The sequence below is a fragment of the Copadichromis virginalis genome, linkage group LG10, assembly GCF_057382275.1.
Source record: "Copadichromis virginalis isolate Kocher_CV1m ecotype Utaka linkage group LG10, C_Virginalis_male_GT1.1, whole genome shotgun sequence".
NCBI lineage: Eukaryota > Metazoa > Chordata > Actinopteri > Cichliformes > Cichlidae > Copadichromis > Copadichromis virginalis.
In genome coordinates this window covers 23846154-23873219 of record NC_140627.1, presented here as the reverse complement: position 1 = coordinate 23873219, position 27066 = coordinate 23846154, and the positions used below count along the sequence as shown (strand labels likewise).

Genomic DNA, 27066 nt, shown 5'->3' with positions numbered 1-27066 from the left:
CACCCTGGGAGCCATTATGTATACATATAAAGGGGCTTCATTAATCTGTTTAGCTACATGCTTGTGCTTTAAGTACACTGATCAGCCGCAACATTAGAACCACCTGCCTTACATTCTGTAGGTCTCCCTTATGACGCCAAAATTGACCAATGAGCTATGGACACAGGACACAGTCAGGCACCTGTTGGGGATTTAGGAGGGTTTTGAGAAAGTATTTTCCACATGAATGCTAACAGCCAAAGTTTCTCTGCAGTATCAGCACTGTAATGAAATGACCAATGCTATTCATATTAGGTGTCAATGATGGAGGCTTACTAAAGCAACGAACTAGGCATATAACCACAGGAAATATCCTCTTAGGTGTGTCCAGTCAGCAAGTGTAGTTCATCCTTGCAAAATATCCATTTGAAATTATATTAAGAAGTTGCTTCTCTTACCAAATTTCTCAGAAAAATCACACAAAAGTAAAAGTGCCTTTCTAAATCAATACTTTCTTCTTTTTATTCCATTTAAGGGTTTTGTAATGTGGTCTTGGTTAGAAAGCACACATATTGCAGTCTTGTGGTCTAACATGCAATATGAAGAAAGGACCATGCCAGAGCTAGGGTGTAAAATTAAGACAAATTGAGTCTCTTGTGTTTTTGTACATTTTTGTGGTAAAATCCAGCAGTTAAGCCCAGGAAAGAATGTGAAAGATCATGCCATCATAAAGCACTTTTCATTTTATTTAGAACCTAGAAAAAAAAAAAAAGAGCAAATAAGAAGATCCAGAACAAAAACATGTGTTGGTAGAACAATAAGTTAAATACAAGGAGAGGATTCGTGTCTCAGAAATTATTTAAAGACTAGACACAGGGTTTGCGAAGGCACGCAAGTGACATGATCTATACTGTGTGTTAAAGCAATCACAATGAAACAAATATGTACAATACCAAAGACACAATGTGGTAGCAATATATTTTTCTCATAATTTACACGTAACTAGCTTGGGTAGATACCAGCAGCTAAACATCACTGCTACTATCTGGAAAACAGAATGGAAATCAGCGATGCAAAAATTTATTCCCATTTCAAATTACAGAAGTATTTTTGTTAGCAATATTTCTAAAATTAAGGACATCATCGCTCCTCTGCACCACGTTGACTCCACCACACATTACATTATTTCACAATAAGCTAAGACTGATTGCTACACGTTTCTTACAGAAAGTTTTTCTGTCAAGAAAACAAAATACATGTCGTCCCCTCATTTCTCTTTCTCACCCTACCTCAGTCCCTAAATTTATTTCCCCCCCTTCCCTCTGAGGAAACGTAGAAATATATTTCATTAGCCTTAAGGGCTTGGCTGTAGAAATCTGAAGCCACTGCGGGAACTTCTGTCTTTTGCTCTCTTCCAAAAAGTAACTGTGTGAATTTACAGTATATAGTGGGGTCACAAAAAAAATGAAGAAAGAAATAAAGTGAGTATTGTTCCCACATGTTGTAGGTTGTGAAGTCCCAGTTTACACGGTCCTAACAGATTTCTGTGGCTATGTCTCCAGTCTCAAATGCACACAATCGTTTTTAAAAGCTGTCATGAGAGGTGGAGAGAATTCTGATGTCAACCTGAAGGCTCAGCGCCCAGTGAACTCTGTGCTCTTGTGAACAGGAATTCTTCAGTGTGAGAAGTGAAATTCCTCTCGTAGTCAGGTGCATAAGCCAGAAGCACCACCTACCTACACTGTATTCGCAGATGTGCATCACACCCGCTTAAAATGTCCAAATGGATGCACTGCATTCAACTAATTTACTTTAGCATTTAAGTCGCATTTCTTCACATCTGGGGGGAATCATTTTTTGAAGTTGACTCCCAACAAGTTCTAGAGTTTCTCACAGAGTTTTCAGGATGTTTCCAGCAGGGATTTGTTTACCTTTCAGAAGGTGGTGCTTGCATAGCTGCAAACGGAGGCATTTATTACAAGCAGAGGTTCAGCAAACCCAGTCACCAAAACATACTGACACATTCCAGACATTGTTAGAGATATGCTTCAAGTGAACTATTGCTTATTTTGTTTGCATAACTGACAAGTGAGCAGAAGAAAAACGTGGAAACTAAACAGAAATGTTCCCCGGTTTTGCAACAGAAAAGGTAAATTGCATAAATGTGAGTTAGAAATGCTAAAATCCATCCAAAAATAAGTATATTATTGAATTATAGCGAAGGAGAAAAAAAAGCCTTTTAACCCATAACCAGGACTTGAACAATATATCAGAATACCTTACAGGACTTGGAATATTATGTGGTGAGAAGAGAACTGTGAAAATTAGTCCTCAAAGCTAATAACCACATCCTCGTCACAGCTCATCACATCACATCCCAGCAAATCAGCTCAAAAATATTTTGTGATAATGCACATGGTGTCTTAAAGTTAGTGTAAGGCTTAAGTGGGAGATTACGTTTGTAATAACCTGATCAGTAAAAAAGCAAGAGTAGTCATATCTGTTTTCTTATGAGTTTTGCCATGTGTTTCGAGCTTAGGGCTGCCAGTTTAAATACTATAACATACAACGCTAACCTTTTAATAGTCTGGAGATTTGCGATGCTTATCTTACCAAAGCTGTATTCTGTCAACAGATTTCGATATGCTCAATATAAAAAGCATTCATCAAGTCTGTCAGTGTGGAAGCACTGATCTGGGATCACTCAACTGCAAATTTCACTCTCCTAAAGTCAAAACTGACCCAAGATAAGCATTCCTGCTTGACAGACCCTGATTAGTTTAGGCGAGTAAACTCAGTAGCCGCATTCTACAATATTTTGGTTACCAGTTGTATTACAGTATAGCCCCCCCTCTTTTATCTCAGACCAGCTCCACCTTGGAGTTGGGGTACACAGCAACAACATCGTAGCCCTCGGGAGGCTGGACGCGGGCCTTTGCGTGGGTCTCGCAGTACAGATTGTCTTCGATAAAGAAGTAGCCTCTCTGCTTTAGGTTGATGCCGCAGTCGTCGCAAATGAAGCAGTCAGGATGGTAGAGCTTGTCCCGGGCCTTCACGATGGTGCCACTACATGTAGAGACAAAAGAGGACAAAAAAAGAGTTTACTATACTGTAAATAAATGTAACAAGTTATAAAATCCTGCAGCTGCAGAAGTGAATTACTGCAAATATTACTGCAGCTTCTACTGGATCATGATAAACACTGATTACGTAGTTTGGTTAAGCCTGTTATTCAGTCCTGCTCTTTAACATTTATTAATGTGATAAATAAGAGTGCACACTGTGTTCAAGGCTTATATTTCACCTTTTTAGCAATAGAGGAAGATATGAATACATAAAAACGTGATCGGAAACTGGACAGATAAGCAAATTGCAAAATGCAGTTTTCCTTTAAAGGCTGTCTGACTTCTTGAAGGCCAGTTTAAAAAAAGATGTCCTCATCACAGTAGACGTTAAGCAAAAATGAATGACTCACAGTTGTTCATCAAATGTTGCATTATCTATGCAAATCAGGAATTATACTTTATAGCCACTGTACCTATGCAAGCATTTGAATACAGCTCATCACATGTCGTGTGTCAGCTTCAGGTGGCAGAAAGGTTACACGCTGTTAAACAGTACACATTTATTCCGCTGCATGGCTACTTACTGGCACCAGTGAATTTAGAAGAACTTTGGTCAGCTGCACGGTGACAAGAGTGTTAGGGACGTTGTTCATTCATAGTTTCCAATTAGATTTTCCTGTCTGGCCTTGAGATTGGGGCCAACAACCATTAAATCATAAACTTGGTGCTTTGCTTTTCCAAAGTGGCCGCATGACTCGCAGGATAAACTCCTGACACAGTGTTCAATACATCTTTAAAGACTGTAAAAAGCCTTTAGGTCACAGCAGCCGTATTATACTGCACAAGCTTCCACAATGTTCTCTTGTTAACACTGAAAATAAGCTTATGACATCATTTTTTTAACATTTCTTTAACCTCCGCTGCTTTTTTAGAGAGGGGATTACCGGTGTATGTGGTTAGTTTGTCAAAAGGTGTGTTCAATTCACAATACGTGTATGAAGAATGTGTGCATGGGAAAGGGTGTGGAGGATGGCTTGGTTTAATCATTAAAATGATAAATGTGAGCAGAGCTTTCTGAGGACTTATTGAAAGGCCTGTCTGTGCATGTCGACCAGTGAAAGATCACTTCTTTGTTTTCAAAATCGGGGGAAGAACCTTGACTCACCTCGCATACTCTTAAACTTTATGGCAGCAGACAGAATGATAAAATAAGTGGGAGATGATAACTTCCTGCTGACCCTCACAAGCATTTCAACAGAAAATCGATTATATCTCCAATGTCATGTTTATTTTGTCTGTACTGTACCGCAGCAAATTTTCAAGTTAATCACTTTTATGGCTTCTTGAAATGTAAAAGTACATTTTTTTATATTTTATGCACATGTTTTTATATTACACACAGCCCAAAGAGTCCCTCGCCAATATGACCCCATTATTTACATATTATTGTCATCTTAGGATATACAAGTCAGAATTTGCACAATACTTACACAATACCGTTACAGCACCGTGTGCACTGGGGTAGTTTCTGAAGACCAGACATAGGGCTGGGGATGGGGCTTCCCAACTTGGGGATTGGAGATCTGACGGGAGACTTTAAGTTTCTCATTCTCTCCGTTGGTGACACACCTATGAAAAACGATATGTCGTTAAGAGACATACTTGGAAAAAAAAAAAAAAAAAAAAGGCAAGTACATCATGCTCCAGGGATTCTAGACACTGAGATATCACAACACTTCCTCTGTATCCCTCTGGTAAGCGTATTTTATATATGTCTCCATGTGTTTGTAGGTTCTCACTCATTCAGGTCATGGTAGTTTTGGGAGCTTGAAAAAGAAAGCGATTGAACTTCTTTAAGTTAAAGTTTAAGAAAGTCCAGTTGCCATCTTTTTTATCTCTTCAGACTGTATGTCTCCATATTTCTCTCAATTAAAGTTAAGTTAGCGCTACTCTGTTAAATGAAGGTGAAAAGTCACATAGGTTCCTGAAAGGGAATGCTACATGAGTTGTCTGTAGTTTCTGTTCACCACTCAACCATTTTTCACTTTGTGTGACTCTCAAGCGCCTTTGTGAGATACACTTGGAAGAAGTGTGACTGAGATGGTTTCTTTTTCTCAGCTGTTAGCACAACAAGCACACTGTTACTAATCAATGGTTGTGTTATTATATTATTAGCAACACATATGAAATACACATAGTGTCTGTTGGATATGAAGATGTTTCTGCTGGTTTGTCCAAGTACATGCAAGTGAGGACTTCAAGCAAAACATCCAACTAATATTATTATACTTTAACACTGAAATGAACAACATTCACTGCATTAACCAAACAGCAAAGACCCAGCAACTGCCCTGAACTCCTGGTTCATGGTTGCAGGAACCAGGGGACAAGTCATGGTAAAGCTTTAATTAAAAAAATAACAGTAACATTCTTGCTCTTCTTCAGCCTCGTTCTATTGAAACTGCAAAAACTGTAGTACCGATGTACACAGTAATCCTACAAGACATACTGATAGGAACATTTGCCAGTTTTTCTATGGTTTTTTTTTTCCTAATATGGGCTCTGCTTGTCTGTTCTCCTTAAATCACATTCACAGAATTCCTTCTTTTCTTTCCATTTTGTGTGCCTCTTCTGTGTCTCTGGCACCTTCCCGTGATCCCTATTCAAGTGTCACATTCTGTAGTGCCTTTCCTGGGAGGAATGCATCAGTCAGCCTGGCTCGACACCAAGCAAGGAAAGTACCTCATGGAACCTCATCACATCACATCGATATGCTACAATCACACGACGCATGTGAAAGACGCAAAATGGTTTGTAAAGAGATTCATCATACTGCTTACAAACGGCTTAACAAATTTATCAAACCATCTGTTACAGAAAAAACAAAACCTGCAAATCTTTCTAAAAATACTGTTAAAAATTGTTTAAAATTACTGTTATTTATTATGCAAGTAACAAACTGAATTTGTCTTTTTATACAAAAAAGTTATTTAAGAACAACATTTTTAACTACTAAAACTACTTTTCCTGTTCAGGAGTGCAAGTAAATACTGTAAAACAGTGAATTTTAAGAATCATGGACAATCACAATAATTATATTTTAGCATTAAAAAAAATATTATTTTGATCAAAGAGCATTTGCACGCTGGTGAATAAGTAAAGAAACATAACAAAATATTTTTTGTTAATCAACAATACAGTCATTTAGGGCAGCTCTGGCATAATTGGTATTGATATTAAAAAATACTGAGATTCAGAAATCTTCCATGGATGCATGCTTTGAATTGTCTTCTTTCAAGATAAAGCTTAATGCTAATTTATGTTATGATTTTTCAAAACAGATTTTAGGTTGTTTAAATGGTGGTACTGTGGTAGATGCGTGTTACTACCTTCCCATGGTTGTCATTTCTTATTAGAAGTGAATTCTAAGACAATCAGGTATTTAGTCATGCCTGACTGGAACGCATTAAAGGGGATATTTTATAGTGGGTATCTGGAGCCAGTACAATGCATCCAAGCGCAGCCGAGTAAATCAGTAGAGCACAGCCACTACATGACTTCCCTTTGCTGATGATGTGCCAGCAGAGGCCGTTCAGCCAAACAGGCCACCTATGACTACCAGTAACCACAGTGTAATTACCGTACATCTGGCACCTTCCTCAAAGTGATTTCTGTCCCTCAGTGTCAGTTAGCCTCTGACTGCTCCATAGTGTGTTTAAGAGATGATATTATCAGACCATGTTATTTCTGGGATGAATGCCTCAGTTGCCCATTAAGGCACTCTAATGGAACCATGACTTTCTAACAAACGGGAAAGCTAATGCATTTTTTGTACCACAGTCATAAATAAGTGCAAAAGGGGGCTTTTCAGCTCTTGCTTTACATAAAAAAAAAAATAAAAAAAAAAAGCCATTCCACACAGGCCTGCTATATTTTGCTGCCAAACACACGAATGTATCGTTTGATCGACAGTGACAAGTTGTCCATTTGCAGCACATATCTCACCCCATGTAACATTCACACTATAATCTGTGACTAATGTCAAGCAGACGCACTGTAAAACAGACAGGCACACTTGTGCACACCATCCATGTCAAACGCAGAGTGCGAAGCTTCACAGAATTTAAGGCAGTGGGAATCAGTGTTGTTTTCGACAGCTACTGAGAGGTACTGTTTCTACAACTCTTCAAGGACATCTTGATTTGTTCCTGAAACATGTGTTGTGTTGGTTTGGTTCCATCCAAGATGTTTAAAAGGAAGGATTCTATCAAAAATAATCTGTCAAAAATAATGCCAAGAAAAATATGACGAGAAAGATCTGATGAAATGTTTTAGAAAGATTTGCTGTTTTTAATATGGGGCCACACATGCAGATGAAAAAAAAAAGTATAATTAAATGTAAGCCAACTGACAGAAGCATAACAAATTACAACGGGCTGTTAACACCAAATATCAATTACGTCTTTTTTCATGTCACATCACCGTGAAATCGCTTCACACTGCTAGAATCACATGTTAGACACCTAGAAACCCTCTTTTTTAGATGCATTTTGCTTCTCTTTCAACCCTCCCCCAACCCCTCTTTTTTGACATTGCCTGGTTAATTGGGACCCCAAACAGTGTTAAGCTTATTTTCATCATTTTACCCTTTTCAGTTGTGGTCATTTTGGAGAGATCCTTTAAATATCCCACATGTTAAGTAAAAGTATTAGTGGTGTAACCCAAGAGGCAATCAGAAATGTGATGAATGTTATACTTTGAAAGTAAAACAGTCCTGCTGATTGATGAGCTCTTTAGAGGTCTTTTCTGAGAAAGGACACAGCCTGAACCCATCTTGGAAATTTCTTTAAACAAACAACATTTGAGTCTGGAGTATTTTTCAGGGGTCACTGGCACTGTGTTTATTTCTTTTTCCAACTGTTAAAGAAACAAAACACTCCCCGGTCTGTGTTCCTTCAAAATTTGCCTCAAACGATCAGCAGTAAAGGTGAAAATTATAAAATTCAATCTGCAACAGTGCAGATTGAATTTTGGTTTGTGGCACAGCTTAGCATTTGAGTGTTCTTATCTTTAATTCTTCATGTTGCTGTTTTCCTTGCTTTTACCTTTTCACATTTCACATCTTTGTGTTTGTATGTGTCCTTGCTGCTAAAACAATGTCCTCTTGTGGAAAACAGGATATGTACTCAAGTGTAATGTTGTTGCAGTATTTCCTAAAACACCCCAACTTTCCTATTTAACAGTCACACCACCGCTCCATCCACATTGCAACCAAACCATGGAAGACTCTGTGGAATTCTTGGTAAACTGACACTTTTGTTTGCTTTAACTTTAAAAGCCCTTAAAAGTCAACACGACCTCTACACTGGCTTTAGCCTCCAAAAAGGAACCACCTCCAGCAATTTAAGACATTCATTCAAATGCAGTATTTTTTTTTACTTGTTTCACAAGAAAAAAAAGAAATGGAAACAAGCAGCATCTGGAGAAGGATTTAATTCTCTAACACAGAATAGAAACAAAGACACAGGTAGCTTTTGAATCAACAAAGGCACAGATAGCTTGATGAAACTTAGAGTCTCTGTTTCATCGAGGATTTAGTCTGTCAATCAACCTGTCAGTCACTCAAGCTGAAAGGCAGATGAGAGCAGACAAAAGAGGTCCCTTTAATCTCTTTAATCCATCAGTCCTAAAATCTGCATTTTCATCCAACCTCTTTCATCTGTTGTTAGCATCTTATTGCTTTAACTGCTATAAGAAGTGACAAATTATGAAAACAGTCTGGTTTGGCTCTGATCCAGGTCTCCCCACAGAAGAAGTTTACATTGTTCCCTGTGCTGTTAATTATCCTGTCAGCTCTCACATCAAAGGCTGATCCTGAGATGTAATAACCAGACAACGGAGTATTCTACAGGGAAAGAAAACCTTTAAATCATGCTACTCTAAATTATCTAAAACTCTTAAACATTATATAATGCCAGTTCAGAGACTTGATTTTTTTAAAAACTATTTTGTGTTTTATTTGTAGTAAATATGCAGTGCATACTGCTGTCCTGATAAGTTTTACTTCGGATTTGGTGCCCTTTTGTGCTAGCCCTGGCATTAAGGTGAGATAATCTTCTTTTAAAGATTAAAAACGTCCACATTTGGAAGTTGGAGGATTGGCAAATGAATAAGTCACGAGTTTGCACGCCAGCTAAAAGAGGTTTGTGTCTCATTCAGGAGTTTTGTGTTTTGCTCATTAGTTTACTTTTTCATTCTTATTTGATTACACTTCCTGTATAAATTCAGGCACCAAAAACTACTTAGGTGGAAATGATCCTGTTTTGGTTAGAACACGGCCCTCAACATCATTTACCCTGCACATTAAAGGCAGCAGTTGTGAGTTATGTAATCTTGTGTAGTAAACATGGAGTTACATTTGATGAAAAACACAAAAAAACCCGCCAAAAAAACCCAAACAGAAGACATTTTCATGGTACAAATGAATTGAAATCTATATCCATACAGATTTTTTTTCAGTTTGTTGAATAAAAATATTAACATAACAATTAAATAATACTCCATACTTACCTCAAGCAATAACTCTCTACAACCCAGCACATCTGATTAGCAGAGAATTGTTTGTTCTTTTATTTTAACGTTTCATTGCCATTTTAATTTCTGTTTTGATTTGTAGATCCTGAAAAAATACAATTATTTATTTATGTACATATATATTTACTATAACAAAAACAATAACAACACTACTACTACTACTACTAATACTAATATATTAACTGTGATAACAAATAAATTTCCCAAATCTTGGATAACTGGCGTATATCAAAAGCTGATGTAATAGTAAGTATAGTCAGTATGTAGTATATGTATTGTCAGTTTGTATACCCTCTTTGGATGGGGGACGGATATTTGAGTAAGAATTAGCATTACAAAGATTACGTACTTACTCATTAGAGCCTTTTTATAGCAGTGGAGAAGTTTATATAGTGTTTTTGGGGGGTTTTTTGGTTTGTTTTACATGCAATTAGGGTTAAAGGACTTTTTTTTTTTTAAAGATGTGTCAATGTTAGTATCTGAGGTTTAGAAAATCTTTAGTCACTGGTGACAGATCATTTTCTCTGAGGCCCATGCTATTTGTGTTTGAACATACCAACGGGCTTGCGCTGCGTTAACAGTAAACATGGAACGTGAAGAGAAGGTTTTAGTTCCAGGGATTAGCTTTTCCCTGCTGCTGTCAGCATCATATGACTCCCTTCTTAAAAGCTGGAATTCCAGGCGGTCAGAAGGCAGACGGGAAAACCATATTTCTCACTTTATTGTCCTTTGTAAAGTTGTTTTTGCAGTAAATTGCCCTACAAAAACTCCCCCTGCCAATCTGCATGCAAGCTATTTAAAACACTTAATCTTTCTCCTGCTTCCTTTGTCTTGTGTTTGTTTTTTTTTGTTTTTTTACTTTCTATCTCGCTTTCCTCCCCATGTCTTCCTATCTGTCCCCTAACCTTGCTGTCTGTGTATTTCTATAAAAGGAAAACTATGCTACTTAGACAGAGGAGTTCATAACAGTCAGTGAACGAATGCCTGTGCAAGAAGTCCCTTTAACTGGAATCACAAGACTCATCTGCATTAGAGGAAATAGTTACTCAGAAATTTCCACCGTTTACATTTATATTTGTGCAGATGTGCAGATACTTTGTGCATTATACCTGTTTGGTATGTGGCACCGACAATTATTCTGACAGCTGATATTATCATTGTTGTAAAGTATAAATATAGTGTTGTTTGTTTGGTTTCTTTATGACAGCTTGTCATAAATAGAGAAAATATACACAAACTTATAACTTAAAACAAATTTAAAACTGGCAGTTTTAAAGCTTAATTTCTTCTCTAACATAAAATTATCTACTCTTTTTCAAGCTTTTAAAAGCAATATATATATGTATAGTTTTTTTGCTTTGAAGTGTTGAACAACAAGTCTAACTGAATTGCTTGGGCTATTTTTGGAAATTTAGTGGGCAAAATGGTTACTCAGCAAGATAAAATGACTTTACTTTCACAATAAAGTTAATTGGTGCAATAATGTCAACAAGAATCTTTAGCAGCAATGGGTGATCTCTCCAAATAAAGTTTAAAAGGTTCAGTGAGTGAACTCTCACATGCTTTTTTCTGCCTAATTTTTGCACACATGATAAGCAGACACACAAATATGCAAACACATGAATCCATACCTCCATCCTCAGCCTCCAGGATTCCCTGGAGGTATTTGAAGGAGCCAGACTGTTTGGGTTCTGAGACAGGTTCCTCATAGTCCTGCAGCATCTTGTAGACGTCTGACTCCATGTCAAATCCGTTACGGCTCACAGGAGACTGTATGGGAGGCTCTGGGCTGAAAGATTCAATGAAACCAATATTCAGTATAACCCATTTTAAATTCAACCGTGACAAGACATGAAACATAAATTTATTTTAGTGATCCATCAAGACTGTAGACTATACATAAAAATAGGACATCGCCACCATGACGTCACCTACTGTTTTGTTGGCTTTTGTTTTGAAGCCCTCTGCATGGTGCATTAGCATGATTTCTCTTTGAAACCAAACATAATGAGTAAGGTAAGGAATCGGATGAAAAAAAAACAAGGATACTACACACTTATAATTTATTTATAAGTTATCCAATAATGAAATTATACCCTAATAATTTTTTTTTTTTCGGAATGCAACATCAGAAGAGAATGTACAATAAAAAAAACGAGCTGAAATAACAGATTGCTGTTTATTGAGGTGACAAATGAAGTGAGAAGTAGCATTTTTCTTGATTTTCCCCAGGCCACTACTGCTTTGGCTTAAATTTACAGATATGGAGATTCCATCTTCTAAATAAGAGGATAAAAAAAAAAAAAAAAAAAAAAAAAAAAAACAATAAGTATTCCCTAAAAGGACAAAGTTGTGAATCCTGGGAATACTATTTTTGTTTTTAAGCAGATGTCAAATATAGCCACTTCATATTTTTGTAATGTCAAAATGTGTTTTGGGACCAAGGGAGGAATAAAAGTTTCAGATGGCTGCAGCCATATGAGGTAAGGAGAAAGAGTAAGGAAGAACTACAGTATTTTTCTTTTCTAATTAAAACTGCATATATAGAGCGCATCGGTGCATCATTTTTTTGTATTTCTGTCTCAACGCATGAAGTCTTAATCAAAACAGCTTTGTATTATACTTCTATTCCTTATGTCATCTATCAAATTATTCCCAGTGCTTCCCTTCATTTGGAAAAGTTTAAACATTCTAACTTCTGGAAGATGACTAGGACTGCTGACAGATGTGTGCAAGTCCAGACACACTTAAATACAAGTCTGTCTCCAGATGCCCTTTCAGGAGTCTGACTGTGTGTCTGAGAGGAAAAGCCTGAGCTGTCATGAAAGTGAGAGTGATTGAGAGAAAGCGAGAGCAGACAGAATTGTGTAATACGTGTGTAAGAGAAACTGACTGCCAGCAGGCAACAAAGATAGTGTTAAAACACTTGAGTGCAACTTTGTGTGCGTATGTGGGGGCTGTGTCTAGGAGTGCTCAAAAGCATCTTCACTGGGAGACTGAACATGCACATTTATTGCCCACTTGAGGGGATACAAGACAGTAAATGCCTTTTACAGTCCACAAGGCTATCTGTGCAGCTGTATCAAAAGACATCCAGTGTGTTTGTTTCTGTGTCTCTGTGTTAAGTGTCTGCACAGGGACCTGCAAGGAAACTGGTGAGGCTTTAATAATAGATAGGATGATTGTTTTTAGAAGCAGTGGAGGGAAAGGTAAAGCTATTTCCTCGTGTGATTTTCCCACAGATATAATGTGTGTAAAAAGGTCCATGAAAACTCATGAGGGGGATATTTTGAAATCTGATATAAACAGCTATTACATACACGTGGTTCATTGATTTCTTTTTTTTTTGTTAAGGTAAACACAACAACAAATTGGATTTCTAGCTAGCGAAGTAACCAGAAACTTGGGATAAGTGCACAAGATAAGTAAAAGAAAATGTTGTTGCATTAAAATAATAGACTTTAAACTATATTTGAAGATTTTTTTTATACTTATTTACTTATACTTATTGGATTTTAGAACATTCAGAATAAAAACTGGTGTTGCTTCTGCATTTCTTTTAAAGAGGAGGGTAAATATTTGAAAATAACAAGCGCTACAGTAACTGTAGATTAACCTGTCAAAAGTGCAAGTAAGGTGTGGCTGGATGCTTATGATTTACAGTCCTGGAAAGCACACGGTATTGCTGTCTCACCTGTGTGTGGCACTGATGCTGAGACCTCCCATCTTGCTCGGCAGTGATCTGTCCCCATTGCTTCCATTGTGAGCATATAGTCCTGCAGGGTTGTTGTACTGAGAGTGCCCGGTTCCATTGCCATACCCATAGCTGTGTCCGTTGTTGGGTCTGGAGTGTCCGTTATTCAGGTTAGCGGGCTGAGGAACCTGAGGTGACTGGGGTTCAGCGGTATATGAAGGTTTACGGGTGTAACTGGCATATCCGCTAGTGATCGGACGAAAATTCTAAAACCAAGGAAAGAAAAGAGGAGACACGTTTACCAAACAGGAAGAGCAGATGCCAGCATCACAGGAAAACATCACAATTTTATGGTTGAAAATGTATGCAGTTACAGAGAAACTTTGATTCTTTGGTAAGTTTCCTACATTAAGGGAGAATTGCTAATGTAATAAGGAAGGAAAAAAGGATAATGAGCTTTTATAGCTCATACAACATTATGTTCTGGTTCAGGAAATGAGAATAAAAAGAGAACATGAAAGAGAAAACAAACCCGGTGGTGTCCTGACTAGAAAACCACAAGTCGTCAGAGAGAAAATGAACAGTTGTTTGCGAATGAGGCTTTGCAGCAATGAGGTTTAAATGAAAAACTTTTTCCACTTCATTTGTGTTGTTCCCTGTTTAATACCAAGGCTTATTAAGAAGGAGCTCGCATTAGATTTCCTGCAGATGTTTCTGTCAAAACAGATTAACTTGTGTATTTTAAGTATTGCTTTTTGGCTACTTCTGTGAGCTGAAGCCTTCATGGTTGATGACAGAGCTGAGATACTGCAGAAGATTAAATTATTATCTTTCTGACATGCTGCAGCAGACTTTCTAGACTCTTGCCATATAATTTCTGTGTTCAACGTGTTTGGAAGAATGTGCCGGACTAATGCAGGGCAGATGCAGAGACAATTACAATCTACAATTACACCACTGTATGCGCAGTAAGTGTGTTTATGGCTGGGTCAACGGCCTTATCATGAATTTGCACCAACACAACACTGACAACAGTGAGACACTCTGTGTTTATCAGCACGCTTCAGTGATAACACCCACTGCCAGCTTGGCTCATCCATATCAGACAGTGAACTTTACAGATAAGGTTTTATTTCAACATTTGCAATGATGTCACCACTTCTCATGGTGTTTTAGTGCTTTGAATATGAGAGCTAAATAGCAAGCTTGAATTACTAAAGACGAGGCCCACTCATACGCATGAATTTAGACTATACACATTTCAGCTAAGAATAAAATGACTTGTTTACAAGTTAAGCAATGCACCAGTAAGGGAGACAGTCAGATCATTGTTGACTGTGAGACACTAGAAGGAGTTTGAGTGCGTGCAAGTGTATGTGTGGCTATGTCTGGCCTAGTTTAAAGGGCCTTAGCCACAGGTGGTGGAGGTTCACCGCCTCTGCAGACAGGACACCTGTCATTTCAACAGAAGGGTCCTGCTGGATGTCATCCTGTTCTCTGCCCTCGCCTGGACCCCCCCCACACACACACACACACACACACACTTTTTAATTACTACTTCATAGCGCCTCTTCAACACCAACAACCCCACATCCTGGTCTTGGAAAAATACTTCGTCATTCCCTCCTGCAGTCAAGACTGATGACTTTCAAGAAATTTAAAACATCTCATCTGACTCCCCCAACAACCATGGACAATAAAGACAAATATAACTCTCACAGTAACTCTCTGGGCAAAGTGCTAGCAGATAGCCATTCATGGTAAAGTTGAGACAAGCAGACAGGAGATTCAGCACTCTTAGAAACCGAGAGCCAAACCCTCTTTGGTCAGGATGTCAGAAACACCCAGTTCTCTGCGGCTCTCTCTTCAAGCAAACGAGACAAGCCGAAGCCTGATTCTTACCACTGAGTGGAATAGCCAAACCAGATTCCAGTCGTTATCTTTAGCCCTGTTTGTACAGATGGGGGACTTCATGGGAATTTAATCAAAGTTACCCTCATTCGCCTTAGCTCAAACTAAAAGGTTCCTTCAGATCGTTGGTTGTCTGTCTATCCACAGTGGTCTTAAAAAAACTGCGAAGAGGAGGCAAACTCCACATCATTTTTGAAGTGCTCAAACCCTAACCCTAACCGTAGACCAGTCCAATCCAGTAGGTAGAGATGACTGTCAACAGACAGGCGACAGTGCAAGTAAGCATGGAGAAGAGTCCTACACTTGTGCTCTTTACCATACTTTATTACTTAAATAATGTGGCTGCTGGTAAACAGTCAACTGAAAGCAAAGGGATTTCAAAACACAAAAAAGGCTAAACTTATGGTGAGCAAACCATTTTTACGAGGTCATCTGAGGAATGACCATGATATAGATAAACCCTTGTTGACACTCAACCAATCAGAAATGTACAGTGCTGCAAGCCCCATCGTCATCCAAAAGGAATGGGGGTGCGGGGGTACAGTAACACACTTTCTCCAAAGGTTCTGTATTTCTGACAAAAATGAAGACTCCCTTGGAAAAAAAATTACTATTTGCAGTACTTACACTCAGTTCTATTTACAGTATGGCAAGAGAGGTCAGCTAAAAATATAGTCATAACACTGGTTTCGATGACTGCAAATATTGTTTAATGGTTTACAGTATCACACGGCTGCTCGAATCACTTCCTTCCTTCCACTTTGACAGGTTTTCTTTTTAATTTCCAATACGATGATTTACTGCCGGCTTTCTTTTTATTTCAACCCTTCGAGAACTTACTGTTCCTTAAGAACATACCAAGCGCTACAAAGGTGAAGTTCTTCAGAAGTCACTGTTGCTACATGTCTTTTTTAGCACTCATTATTCATTTCTCATATTTATTCAGGGGCTAAATCTGTAGATAAAAATCAGAACAATAACTTTCAACAAGCAAGCTCATTCATGTAGGTGATTCAGGAAATTTAAAAACAAAAAACAAAACACGTAAAGGAAAATCCCTGAGAGTGTATTATGTTACATGCCCCTGCAGTAGAATGACAGTAAAGGCATTACAGTTATGACACTAATGTGTACAAGTGAGATGTGAGGGACAGGTAACCACATGTTAACGTATAACGTTATCTCTTCTATCAGAATGAGATAGATAGATAGATAGATAGATAGATATCTATCTATCTATCTTTAACTGACTTCAGATATCAATCTTGTCACAGATAAGTAATCTGTGCAGCACAAAACAACCTCTGGCCTAAGGACAAGAAATACTCAACTGCTTTTTCACATCTGAGAACGTAACAGGTTTTGGGAAGTACGACTGCAAATTCTGATAAAGCCAACTGAGTCAAAATCGGCAGATCTAATGTTCCGAAAAAATGTGAATATGGAGTTAGCAAATATCTTTTAATTATCAGAAATTATCAGCAGTCGAGTTGCATGGTGCGTGCTTCGTGCACTGCATTTTGACACAAAATAACAATACTGGAGATTAAAAGAATCACCTTCTTCAAATGGTATCAGCCCATTAAAGACCCATTGTCAGTCATCGCCACCCCTATAATTATCTTTAAATTAAGCACAGCACACCTAGTAATAGGCCAGAAGGTGTGTATAATCCATTCCAAACATTAATAAATAGGACAGATGAGATATATAATCTCTCATGCAGGTTGTGACTCTACCCTGGGGTCTCCTCCCAGTTGGGTGTGCCCAGAAAAACTCCAAAGGGAGGTGCCCAGGAGACATCTTAACAGATGCCCGAAACTCTTCACATCATGCAAATGTGTGGATGTAAAATGAGCTGGTTTTGTCCAGCTCAGTATCAAGCTAAGATGTATAATTTCCAAGAGAATACTATCTCAGTGAAAAGGGGGATCAGAAACTTAAAACCAGTCCCACATGGGTCATAACATTTCCGCGGTGAAAAGAAATGAGTAAAACCAATGCCAAAGTTCTTAAAAAGTCTTGTTTAGTTAGATTTCTTTCTTGTCAGAAGCAAGTACAGATTTACCCATTTTCACCCTAACACCCTGTATGATATGGTCTGCTTCCTTTTGTTTCAAAGGGAACTGAACCACATACTCCAGCCATTCCTTTTGTCTTTTTTTGTTCTCCTCATAACACTCTTTCCTCTCTGGTTGTGCACGTCTGTTACACAGATATTTCCTTTGGATGGATGGTAGATTTATAAGGCTGCACATCTGGGACTTGCCTTATAAAAATGCCAGTTTGGTAACATTCAGAACCTTTTAGTGCTTTCATGTTGCTCTAAAAGTATAGTGCCTTGATTTTCATTTTTATTACAAATATCAGATTTAAGCCAACTTCCCCATTACAGCGATTTATTCTTCTATTTCAAAGGTGTACTAGAGGTTTAATGGAGATTTTGCCTTAAAGTGATAGCTGCATTAATCTTCTGAATGCCTAATCACCCCAGTTCTGCTCATTCTCCATTCTTACTTTTCAAATATAGTCATAACAATTTAAAATTAATATGAGCAACTTTCTTCTTCATCTTTAGACCTCAACAACATACATTTACTGAATGAAATTTTTCTCTCTTGAGAGTAGCCACACTTTCTCCTAAGGCTTGACTACATTCCTCTTGCCTAAGAGGAAGAGAAATCACAGGAACACAGAATGCAGATAAGGAACAAATAGCAGTAACTATTTGTAAGAACCAATATCATCTATCGCTGTATGCTCATAAATTTAGGGTGCCATCTGATTTTACTGACCTGTTTTTCAGTGGTAACCAAGCATGGCTAATGCTTCAGGAAGGCTGGCCATGTAAGAGCATATGTGCCAAAAAAGTAAAGAAAGCATAAAGATAGCAGAACCCAGCAGTGTTCTGCTATTTGTTACTGCTATTAAAAGTTACTGTGATTAATAAGAAACTGAATGGGAGATGATAGAGGTTTTACCTCCTGTCCCAACTATATATTAGCTAGAAAGTGGTAGACACACGAGAGGGGGATGGGTCGAGGAAGAGAAAAAGGTTGTGGGCCTTAATTGAAATCATATGTCTTTAACTGAGGGCCGAAGCCAGTCACACATGCTCAAATTCCTGATAATACACACACACACACAGGCGTACTGCTTCCCTCCTGCAAGGTTTAATCCCCCTGGACATTTAAAATTAAGCTTTTCACATGGCGCTCTGCACCACTAGTCAGACACAAACCAGCCCTTTAATGGCTCCCTTGTCCTGGTTGTGGGTGCCTCACTGGGAGAGGAGGAAGGCAAGCCCGAGAGGAGGTATCAGGGAGCAGGAGGTGAGTGGGAGAGCATGGAGAAAGATTTTAAAAGATGGTGGAATGTAAGGCTCTAATCACAAAAATGTGATTTATTTATTTTACCAATTTTGTGCTATTAAATTAAACTATTGAGATAATGTCATGTCCACGTTAACTTCTGTGCAGTGCACACTGGGTTGAAATTAAATTTGTTATGAAGTAGCTATCTTTAGCATTGTAATGCATGACAGAAATATCAGCTTATTTCAAATGTGAGCATTTAGGGGAACATTACTATTTGGTTTGGAATAAGTTTATCTCGTAGAGAAAGTCAAATGATTTAAGTAAGGAAACTAACTTTGTTGCGTAACGCGCAGGCAGCTGTGAAGGCAGTAAGCTGTAAGAGACTTGTTCCATACAACAAAATGCTTTACAGAAGATATACTTGGTTTGTTTGTTTGTTTGTTTGTTTGTTTTTTAATCATTAAAATAGTTGATGTTATTTTAAAAGATGTTATTTTTGGACTTCATATGATCACATGATCAAACTAATTTAAAAAAAAAAAAGGACCAACAGGTTTATCACTGTTGATTGTTTTGCTCATTTTGGTTGCCATTTGGAGTTTAGTACTTTTCATGGCTAACTAATTACAGATCAAAGTTCATCAAATGACCTCAATATAAAAGCTACGTACTTATCCTGATATCAGTTTGAGGCCTTGAAAAAGCAGCAGAAAATTGAAAAACTAAAAATAAACACACACAGGTACGTTGCTCTATTCCCTGACAAAGTTGATACAGTTTCAATTTTCTAAATATGAATGAGCCCAGACTCCTGCAGTCTCTCTGGACCATAAGCAAAGAGGGCTTAACGACTTCACTCCCTCAATATGATGGCAGCCAAGCAGGGCAGGAAAGGCTCCATTAAGAAAACCTGGAGGCTGATTTGACATTTCTGGGGATGACTGGTTGATTAGTGAACACAAACAACCAAATAGGTGGGGTCACAGGTCTGACATCTAAAATGCCTGTAGAGCTGCTAAAATGACTTTCTCTTAATGCTTTACTGGTCTGCTGATCTGAGTTTTTCCGACAGGGGATCAAGTAAAACCTGACCCATTCAACATGCTTTGGTAACTCATGAGAATAGCTGAAATCAAGTAATAACTCCATGTTGTTAAAACACAATCAGAATGTTTATGCGGTAAATGCCAATCTACTTTGTGTTAACAAAATATATCAATCTAGTAGCTCACCATCTGTTTTACCGGAGTACAAATGTGAAGAGTTTAACATTTAAACTATATTTGGGTTTTTAAAAAGGCAAATTGTTCTTAATGCTTCTTAATTGGAGAACAGTAGCCTTGTGCCATTCATTAGAAAAAAAAATATTCATATACTTTTGTTTTAAGAGTAAAATCAGATCCAAACCAAGAAGGAATTAGTCATGCAAGGTCTCTGTCAGCCACTGTTAATGTTAACTTGGAGACTTCAATTTCAGCAGCCAGCTCCTGGGCTGAGACTGGAAGCTCGAGTGACGTGTGATCCAGACCTCTCAGCTTCCGCATTGTGGAGCCTCATTCTTTCCACAGGGCCACAGCACTCAGCCACAATAGCCATCGCTATAATAATAGGCCAGTTGCCATGAATGGCATTTACATACTGCCCTGCCAAATAATACTGTTAGACGAACATTGAGTGCGAGCCATTCCCACCTACTTGAAGCTGCCACTGTGTAATTTAAGGCATGGAATTTTGAAAACCCAAAATGTCAGTAACCCATGGTATTGCATTACTCCTCCACTAAACCATTCCAACAGTAAAACTGGCAATCAAGTGCTAAAATTCAGACGTACGGTTAGATAACCATTTACAAGAGGCATTTTTTCTTTTGGAAAAGGTGATTGAATTTTTGTATGTAAATCTGTTATTATATTGCTTTTACATCAAATTTGGCTTCATTAATTATCTTACTTGCCATCAAATCAAATTGTCTTCAGTTCAGTTGGATTAAAAGTAAAGCTGGGCTTGAGCCAGACAATAAATACCTGCACTACTGAAGATACATTGGATATTGGATGGACTGTTTACTCTGAATTCAGGTGTTTTTAGTCCAATTGCCACAGGTGGACAAAATAAAGTCTCCAGCTACGCAGTCTGCCTGTACAAACACATGTGAAATATGGGTCGTTCTTAAGAGGTCGCTGATTTTAAGCGGATGCCATCATTGCAACCAGTTTGTGAAATTTCTTCTCTCCTAGATATTTCATGATCAGCTGTAAATGGTACCATTGCAAAGTGGAAGCATTTAGCAACCACAGCAACCCAGCCACGAAATGGCAGCCCACATAAAGTTACAGAGCGTGGTCGCCAAGTGCTGAGACAGATGGTGCATAAAAGTCGCCAACTCTCCGCTGACTCATAAACTGCAGGGTTCAAAATCTCCTCTGGCATTAACATCAGCACCAACACCATGCTCCAGGAGCTTCATGGTACAGGTTTCCATGGTCGAGCACCTCCTCTGGCTGCAATGTGTGGCAATATTTATTTTAGATTTATAGTGGGGGTTTTTTGTCTTTATTTAATAGTTCAGGAGTGAAGACTAGACAGGAGGCTGGACTCAAACCTAAGTGCTCAATTTTAGCCACAGGGCATATAGGTGCCTGATCAAACAGTGAGCTAAATTGGTGCCCTGTACCTGAGTACTTTTGTACTCAATATTGTACATGAAGAAGAAATAATCAAAGTGGTTCTGGGCTATCAAGATCTGGGGCAGGAAATAATGTTAATTAGAGATTTATGGGTTTCTGACAAGAAAAAAAGATGCTATAAGACATCTTGGCTAAAGTGCTGGTAGGCTTTTGATAGTGAGGGTATAGGGTATAAAATATCTGGCACTTGGTTAGCTTTTAGAATTGAAGAAGCCTCTTGGGTGAGAAGTGAAATATTATAAAGCACTTAAGACTACCTTGACATGGAGGACTGAGATTCTTCTGGCACCTTGAAGATGAATTAAAAAGGTATTTTTTATTACTTTTTCCATGTATGGAGCTTGATTTGTATCCAGATTATTATATTAATCCTTTTGTTTTGCATGAAATTTGAAAGTTGTGCCAAATATCTGATTATAGTTCACTAACCTTCCCAGAACTGTACAGTAAAAGCTTGGGTAAAAACTGGTTGTCATAGTTACTCGTGTTATTTCTTCTGTTATGACAGTTACCTCATCACTGCTTTATCTTTCTCTCCACTCTTTATCACAATCATTTCTATTTCAGGAAGTTGTGTATGGTATCCGGTAGTTTGTAGACACTCTTGCAAAGACATGAGCACTCCCTGGAAACACTCCCCTGTCCCACTGAAACTAGTAAAAGAAACCCTCCAAAATTCCCAAAACAGTCCCATCATACAACAGTATTAAGTCATATGCTTGCTTAGCGCATATCCAAAAATACATCATTTGCACACCGACTTTTATGACAATCTCCCGTGTTCCCAAGGTGAAAGGAAACACTTCATTCCTTCCATGTGTCACTTCCTGCTCAGCAGAAAATTCCCACTGGTGGGACTGGAGTTTCCAACAAAGCCAGTTGGTCAAGGAGTTCATGAATGAAAAGGAAAATGTTCAATTTCAAAAGGCCTGAAGGATGCCATCACTGGATTTGGTGAACTTAACTGGGTTAAAGTTATAGCGCTTCTTTTGAAACATTCTTAGTTAACTGAGGCATGTGGTGATTTTTCTCTCTTTTTTTTTTATTACAATATGTGAGCCTAAGTGTTCTTCTTTGGTTTCATTTTTCACCCCAAAACATACTGCTTCAGCATAAAATATGCTGCAAGTTAAGTGTCATGCTGTAAGGTAGGTTTTGAATGATGGATTCACTGCTTCAAGCCTTAAGCAACACAATCTGAAACAGTGACTTTCAGCTTGCTGTCCACACTAGCTCAAGCATCACGTCACAGAAGCTGGATCTGTCAGGACAGAAAGAGTGGTATATACACTGTTTCTAAAGTATCTTGTGAACAATCAGCAATGTCACGTGGGCAAACTGAATCAGAATACAGAAAGAAGGAAACAAAGAAAGAGTGAGTTCTTTATGTGACTCTAGGGAGTGGATGTTTCCTCTTGTAAAGCACAGAAGGTTCCACCTGAGCGTGACAATAACGTGGCCCTCACTTGGAGGTTTCCAGCTGTCCGCGTTTACTTCATAAAATGAGATGCCAGAGAACATTTTTAGACTTCAGTAAGGAAGAAAAGAAGGACTGGAAAAGATGTAAAGAGAGATGGAGAGAAGAGATAAACGGAGAGAAAAAGCATGAGGAAGACAGATTTGCCGCTCTCATATTACCCTCACGCAAAGCCCTCCTGTCATTCATGTCTGTGTTTGTAGAAATTCCTGTAGCTGTTGGTTCCTCTCACTCCAACTTCGTATTTTCTTATTTTAATCATAGCAAGACCTGAGCTAATAGCCACACTGTTAAAAGGTTGCCATAGAGTTCTACCTGTGGTGCTGAAAACATGAAATTTGATCTGTCTATGAATTTAAATGTACAACAAGCCACAATCTCTGGTTAGTTTTTCAGATATACAAAATAACAGAATGTAGACACAAGGACAATATGGACCTAATGCTTTTCTAAGATATCTTAAAGCCTCAGGTGGTAGAGCAGGTCATCCACTGATCGGAAGGTTGGTGGTTCGATTCCTGGCTTCCCCTAGTCTACATGCCAAATATCCTTGGGCAAGATACTAACCCCAAATTGCTCTCCGATGCATCCATCGGAGTATGAATGTGTGTGAATGTTAGCTATGAAGCACTTAGAAAGATGTGCTGTGTGAATGGGTGAATGCACAAGTTGTGTAAAGCGCTTTGAGTGCTCAGATGAGTAGAAAAGCGCTATATAAGAACTAGAGATGGACCGATCCGATATTACGTATCGGTCCGATACTGACCTAAATTACTGGATCGGATATCGGAGAAAAATAAAAAATGTAATCCGATCCATTAAATATCACGAAAGCACCTCGCAAAACTTGCAACACGCCGTAACTCACCTCAGAACGTTAGCAGTCGGAGCAGTATGCATCACTTGATAGAGCAGCTGTGGCATGCCGGACCTGTCGGTGGTCTGGATAGCATGTGGAGCTTCGCTAGCAACCTGGCATTTCATCTCCGACAAAGTTATCCCCGAGAGAAGTAAAGCAAGTGTGTAAGTCCATCTCTGAATGTTTGTAAAGCATTCCCACGTTAAGCTTAACAAGCGACTGCCTCTCGCTCTCCGGCTGCTACTTCAATCGTGAAACTGCTTAAATGATCAGCTGATCGGCTTTTCTGTCGCGAGTCCGTCTCTCTTGTTTGTTTTTGGCCCACTTTGCACCAGAAAGAGGAAACCAGCGGCTGAACAACAGCAGAACGTTTAAGCTTGATAAGCTGTTGTTAGAATTTATTTAATATTTCTTTCTACACCAGGATCTTTTTCTACGTAGCTGACGCTGGTAACTGTGCAGGGGCGGATCTAGCAAAGTTTAGCCAGGGGGGCCGATAGGGCATTAACAGGGAAAAGGGGGCACAAAGACATACTTTTCTTTCTTATTCTCATTTAAAATGTCGAGCTTTTAATAAATAATTATCTGACACCCAAAGTTTTAATTTGATGTAAAATGAATAGAAGTCAATTACTGTATATAGTGACTATTAAGTCTAATATATACACCCTAGTAAGCTATAGTACTTTTTACTTTGGGAAGGTACCATCTGTGCAGTCTGCAATTTTGTTGAAGAAAGATGTTGAATCTATTTAATATTTCTTGAAAAATAATTGATTTCTGTGCATTTTTTTTTCACACTGCATCAAATTAAGGTTGATTACGTCGATTAAGCATCATGAGGTGGCGCGTGAGGGGTGGTTCCTTATTTTTTATTTATTTATGTTTGTTGTTGCTGGGAGTTGGAGCCCTATTAGTTAGGTTGCTTAATATTTACCCTAAGTACTCTTTAAAATACCAGAATAGGGAGGATGGTGTAGGTCTAAGTTTATTAGATTGATCAGTATTGCTGAACTATGAAATATTTTTTTTGTATACAGGTATAACAGAATAGCTTTAGTGTAGTTGTTGTTTTAAACTTGAGTATGAACTTGCAGACTTGCAAAATGCAGCAAGATATTTTAAAAAACAGTTTTGTTGATTAAAAAACACTATATCGGATTCATATCGGTATCGGCAGATATCCAAATTTATGATATCGGTATCGGACATAAAAAAGTGGTATCATGCCATCTCTAATAAGAACCAGTCCATTTACCATTTACCATATTAGGCTGTGCTTTCAAACATCAGCCAACTTTTTCTGAAGCCAGTATGACTTGCTCTGATTCAGCTGGATGACTTCTTTCCTTTGCAGTATCAAGTATTGCAGCATCATTTTTCCATGTGGGAGTTTTCTTTTTGAACTTTTGTATCCTGCATGGGAGTGCTTTGATTCAGTATGGAGTTTTTATTTGGTTAGTTTAAGGCATTAAAACTACTTGCTTGAGTTGAATATAATGGTTTGGATTAAAAGCTATGACACTTTGAGTAGGAGGGTGCGCTCCAACGTGATGTCAGGGAGGTTCTGACTAACACCATACATATAAAACCTTCTGAGTTGCCTTATCTCAGATCTTTCAAGATGGATGGAATTAAAGTGGAAAATTGTTCTTTGGTGACAAATCAAAATCAACAATTAAAATGTTAGAAAAATTAGCGTATCAGTGCAGTTCTAAAGCCTCATTCATGATAGTATGGAGGTGCATGATCACATTTGTGAAAGCACATATGGCATAGGGCAACATGCCCTGCCATTCAGGCAACATCTTCAAGGAAAGACTGCTTATTTGAGCAAGAGAATGCCAAACCAAATTCTGGGTGTATTCCAACAATGTGGCTCATTAGTAAAACAGTCTGGGCGTTTCATTGGCCCGCCTGCAGTCCAGAACGGTCACTCACCGAAAACATTTAACACATTAGGAAATGTAACTGAGAAATTATTTAATTCGGTTTTAGGTTAGACTTACCAAGCAAACCAGCCTTTTGGAAAGTCTATTTCCAATAAACTATCAAAATCCTAGATAAAGAAATTAGAATAGAACCAAAACCCAAGCTGATAAATTGCATCCGTAACTACTGGCTCTTACCCAAAAAAACAACACTTTTTTTGTAATAAACGAGACACTCCATCATGAGGGGGCAGATAGATTTCACTTCGGCTCTTTGTATGCCTGTCCCACCCTTTTAAGCACGGATATGCTGCCACAACAAGGGCTGAGACAGATCAATCGCAACTCCATAAATACAACAACACAATACTTGACGAATGGACATCTCTCACATATCCGAAGCACAATATTCCCATTGTCTGTCTGCCTCAGTCCCACAATATCCATACTCACAGCTTATGTGCGCACACACTCACACACCTCCTGTTTCCTCCATGCTCAGAAACCTGCTAGCCTGCCAGCAATGGAAAACTTGGAAAAGATCATCTGCTAGAGTTCATCATGCCTTGAATGTCCTTTTGGCAGCTCATACATTTGGAGAACAATCAAGATACTATTTCAAAACTATTCCAGTGAACAGTGGGATGCATTATCTCATTTATAATCATGTGAATGATAGCACACATGCAATTTCAAGATTGATTGTTGTGCCTGTTTCCATGGATTCTGTCACTGAGGAGAATTGCGTCTCACACCCAGGAAACTGTACTTCAAAGTCATGATGCAGTTATAGCCATCGCTCTGGTTGGCAGCATGACAAATTCAACGAGAAACCTGACCGCATCCCACCTCATGTGAATTCAAATCTTAAGAAATGCATGTGACTTGTGCTTGGGGAAATCCACTGTAAACAGTGGTTACCTGTGAGTCGGGCTCCATGTAAGGGCTTGTCTTGCCATCTTCACTAACTGTTGGTGACCACACTCTGTCTCCCGATCCTGATCTGAAAGACAATACCCATGAGAGAGAGAAAAAAAGAGAGTCTCAGATAAATCCAATGCCATCTGACACCCAAGCTGAAGCAATGATTTCTGCTGAGAGTATGGATTTTTCTTTGCCGACATCTTTTTATTTTTCCCCCCAAGGAACCTATAAAGTATTTGTGAATGTCTGAAAATGAACCCAGAAAAATGAAAGTAGTCTGTATGCTCTAATCGTTTTAGAACTGATGTAAAATGGGAAAGATGTCAGCTTTAGGATCACGCAAAATCCCATAATTGTTACTGAATATTAGCAGTGCAAGATGCCTCTGTGCCAAAACACTCACAGTACTCAAGGTAAAGTCTGGGCATGAACATGCATGTATATGTGGATTTTTATGTATAGTTGGCAGCTTTCACATTTTTAATGGGATGAAGCTACTTTCCTCCCACTGATACCAAGATAATGTCATCATCATTATATCATAAATCCACTGTTTGAACTATCACTAGAAGAGCACATTGTATCTTGGGCTGTGGATTTGTCATAAGTAGCGATAGCTGAATTACTG

General features: G+C 38.4%; 1 protein-coding gene across 1 annotated transcript in view; it reads right to left on the bottom strand.

The window, feature by feature from the left end:
* Positions 1-689: 689 nt before the first annotated feature.
* Positions 690-27066, bottom strand: part of pdlim4 (PDZ and LIM domain 4) — a 46118-nt gene continuing 19741 nt past the window's right edge. The window contains exons 3-7 of the mRNA XM_085470751.1: positions 26436-26517; positions 13333-13598; positions 11270-11427; positions 4535-4673; positions 690-3045 (exon numbers count right to left, since the gene is read on the bottom strand). Of these exons, the coding sequence (XP_085326877.1) occupies positions 2841-3045; positions 4535-4673; positions 11270-11427; positions 13333-13598; positions 26436-26517 (850 nt within the window). The 3' untranslated portion in view covers positions 690-2840. The remainder of the gene's footprint in view (positions 3046-4534; positions 4674-11269; positions 11428-13332; positions 13599-26435; positions 26518-27066) is intronic.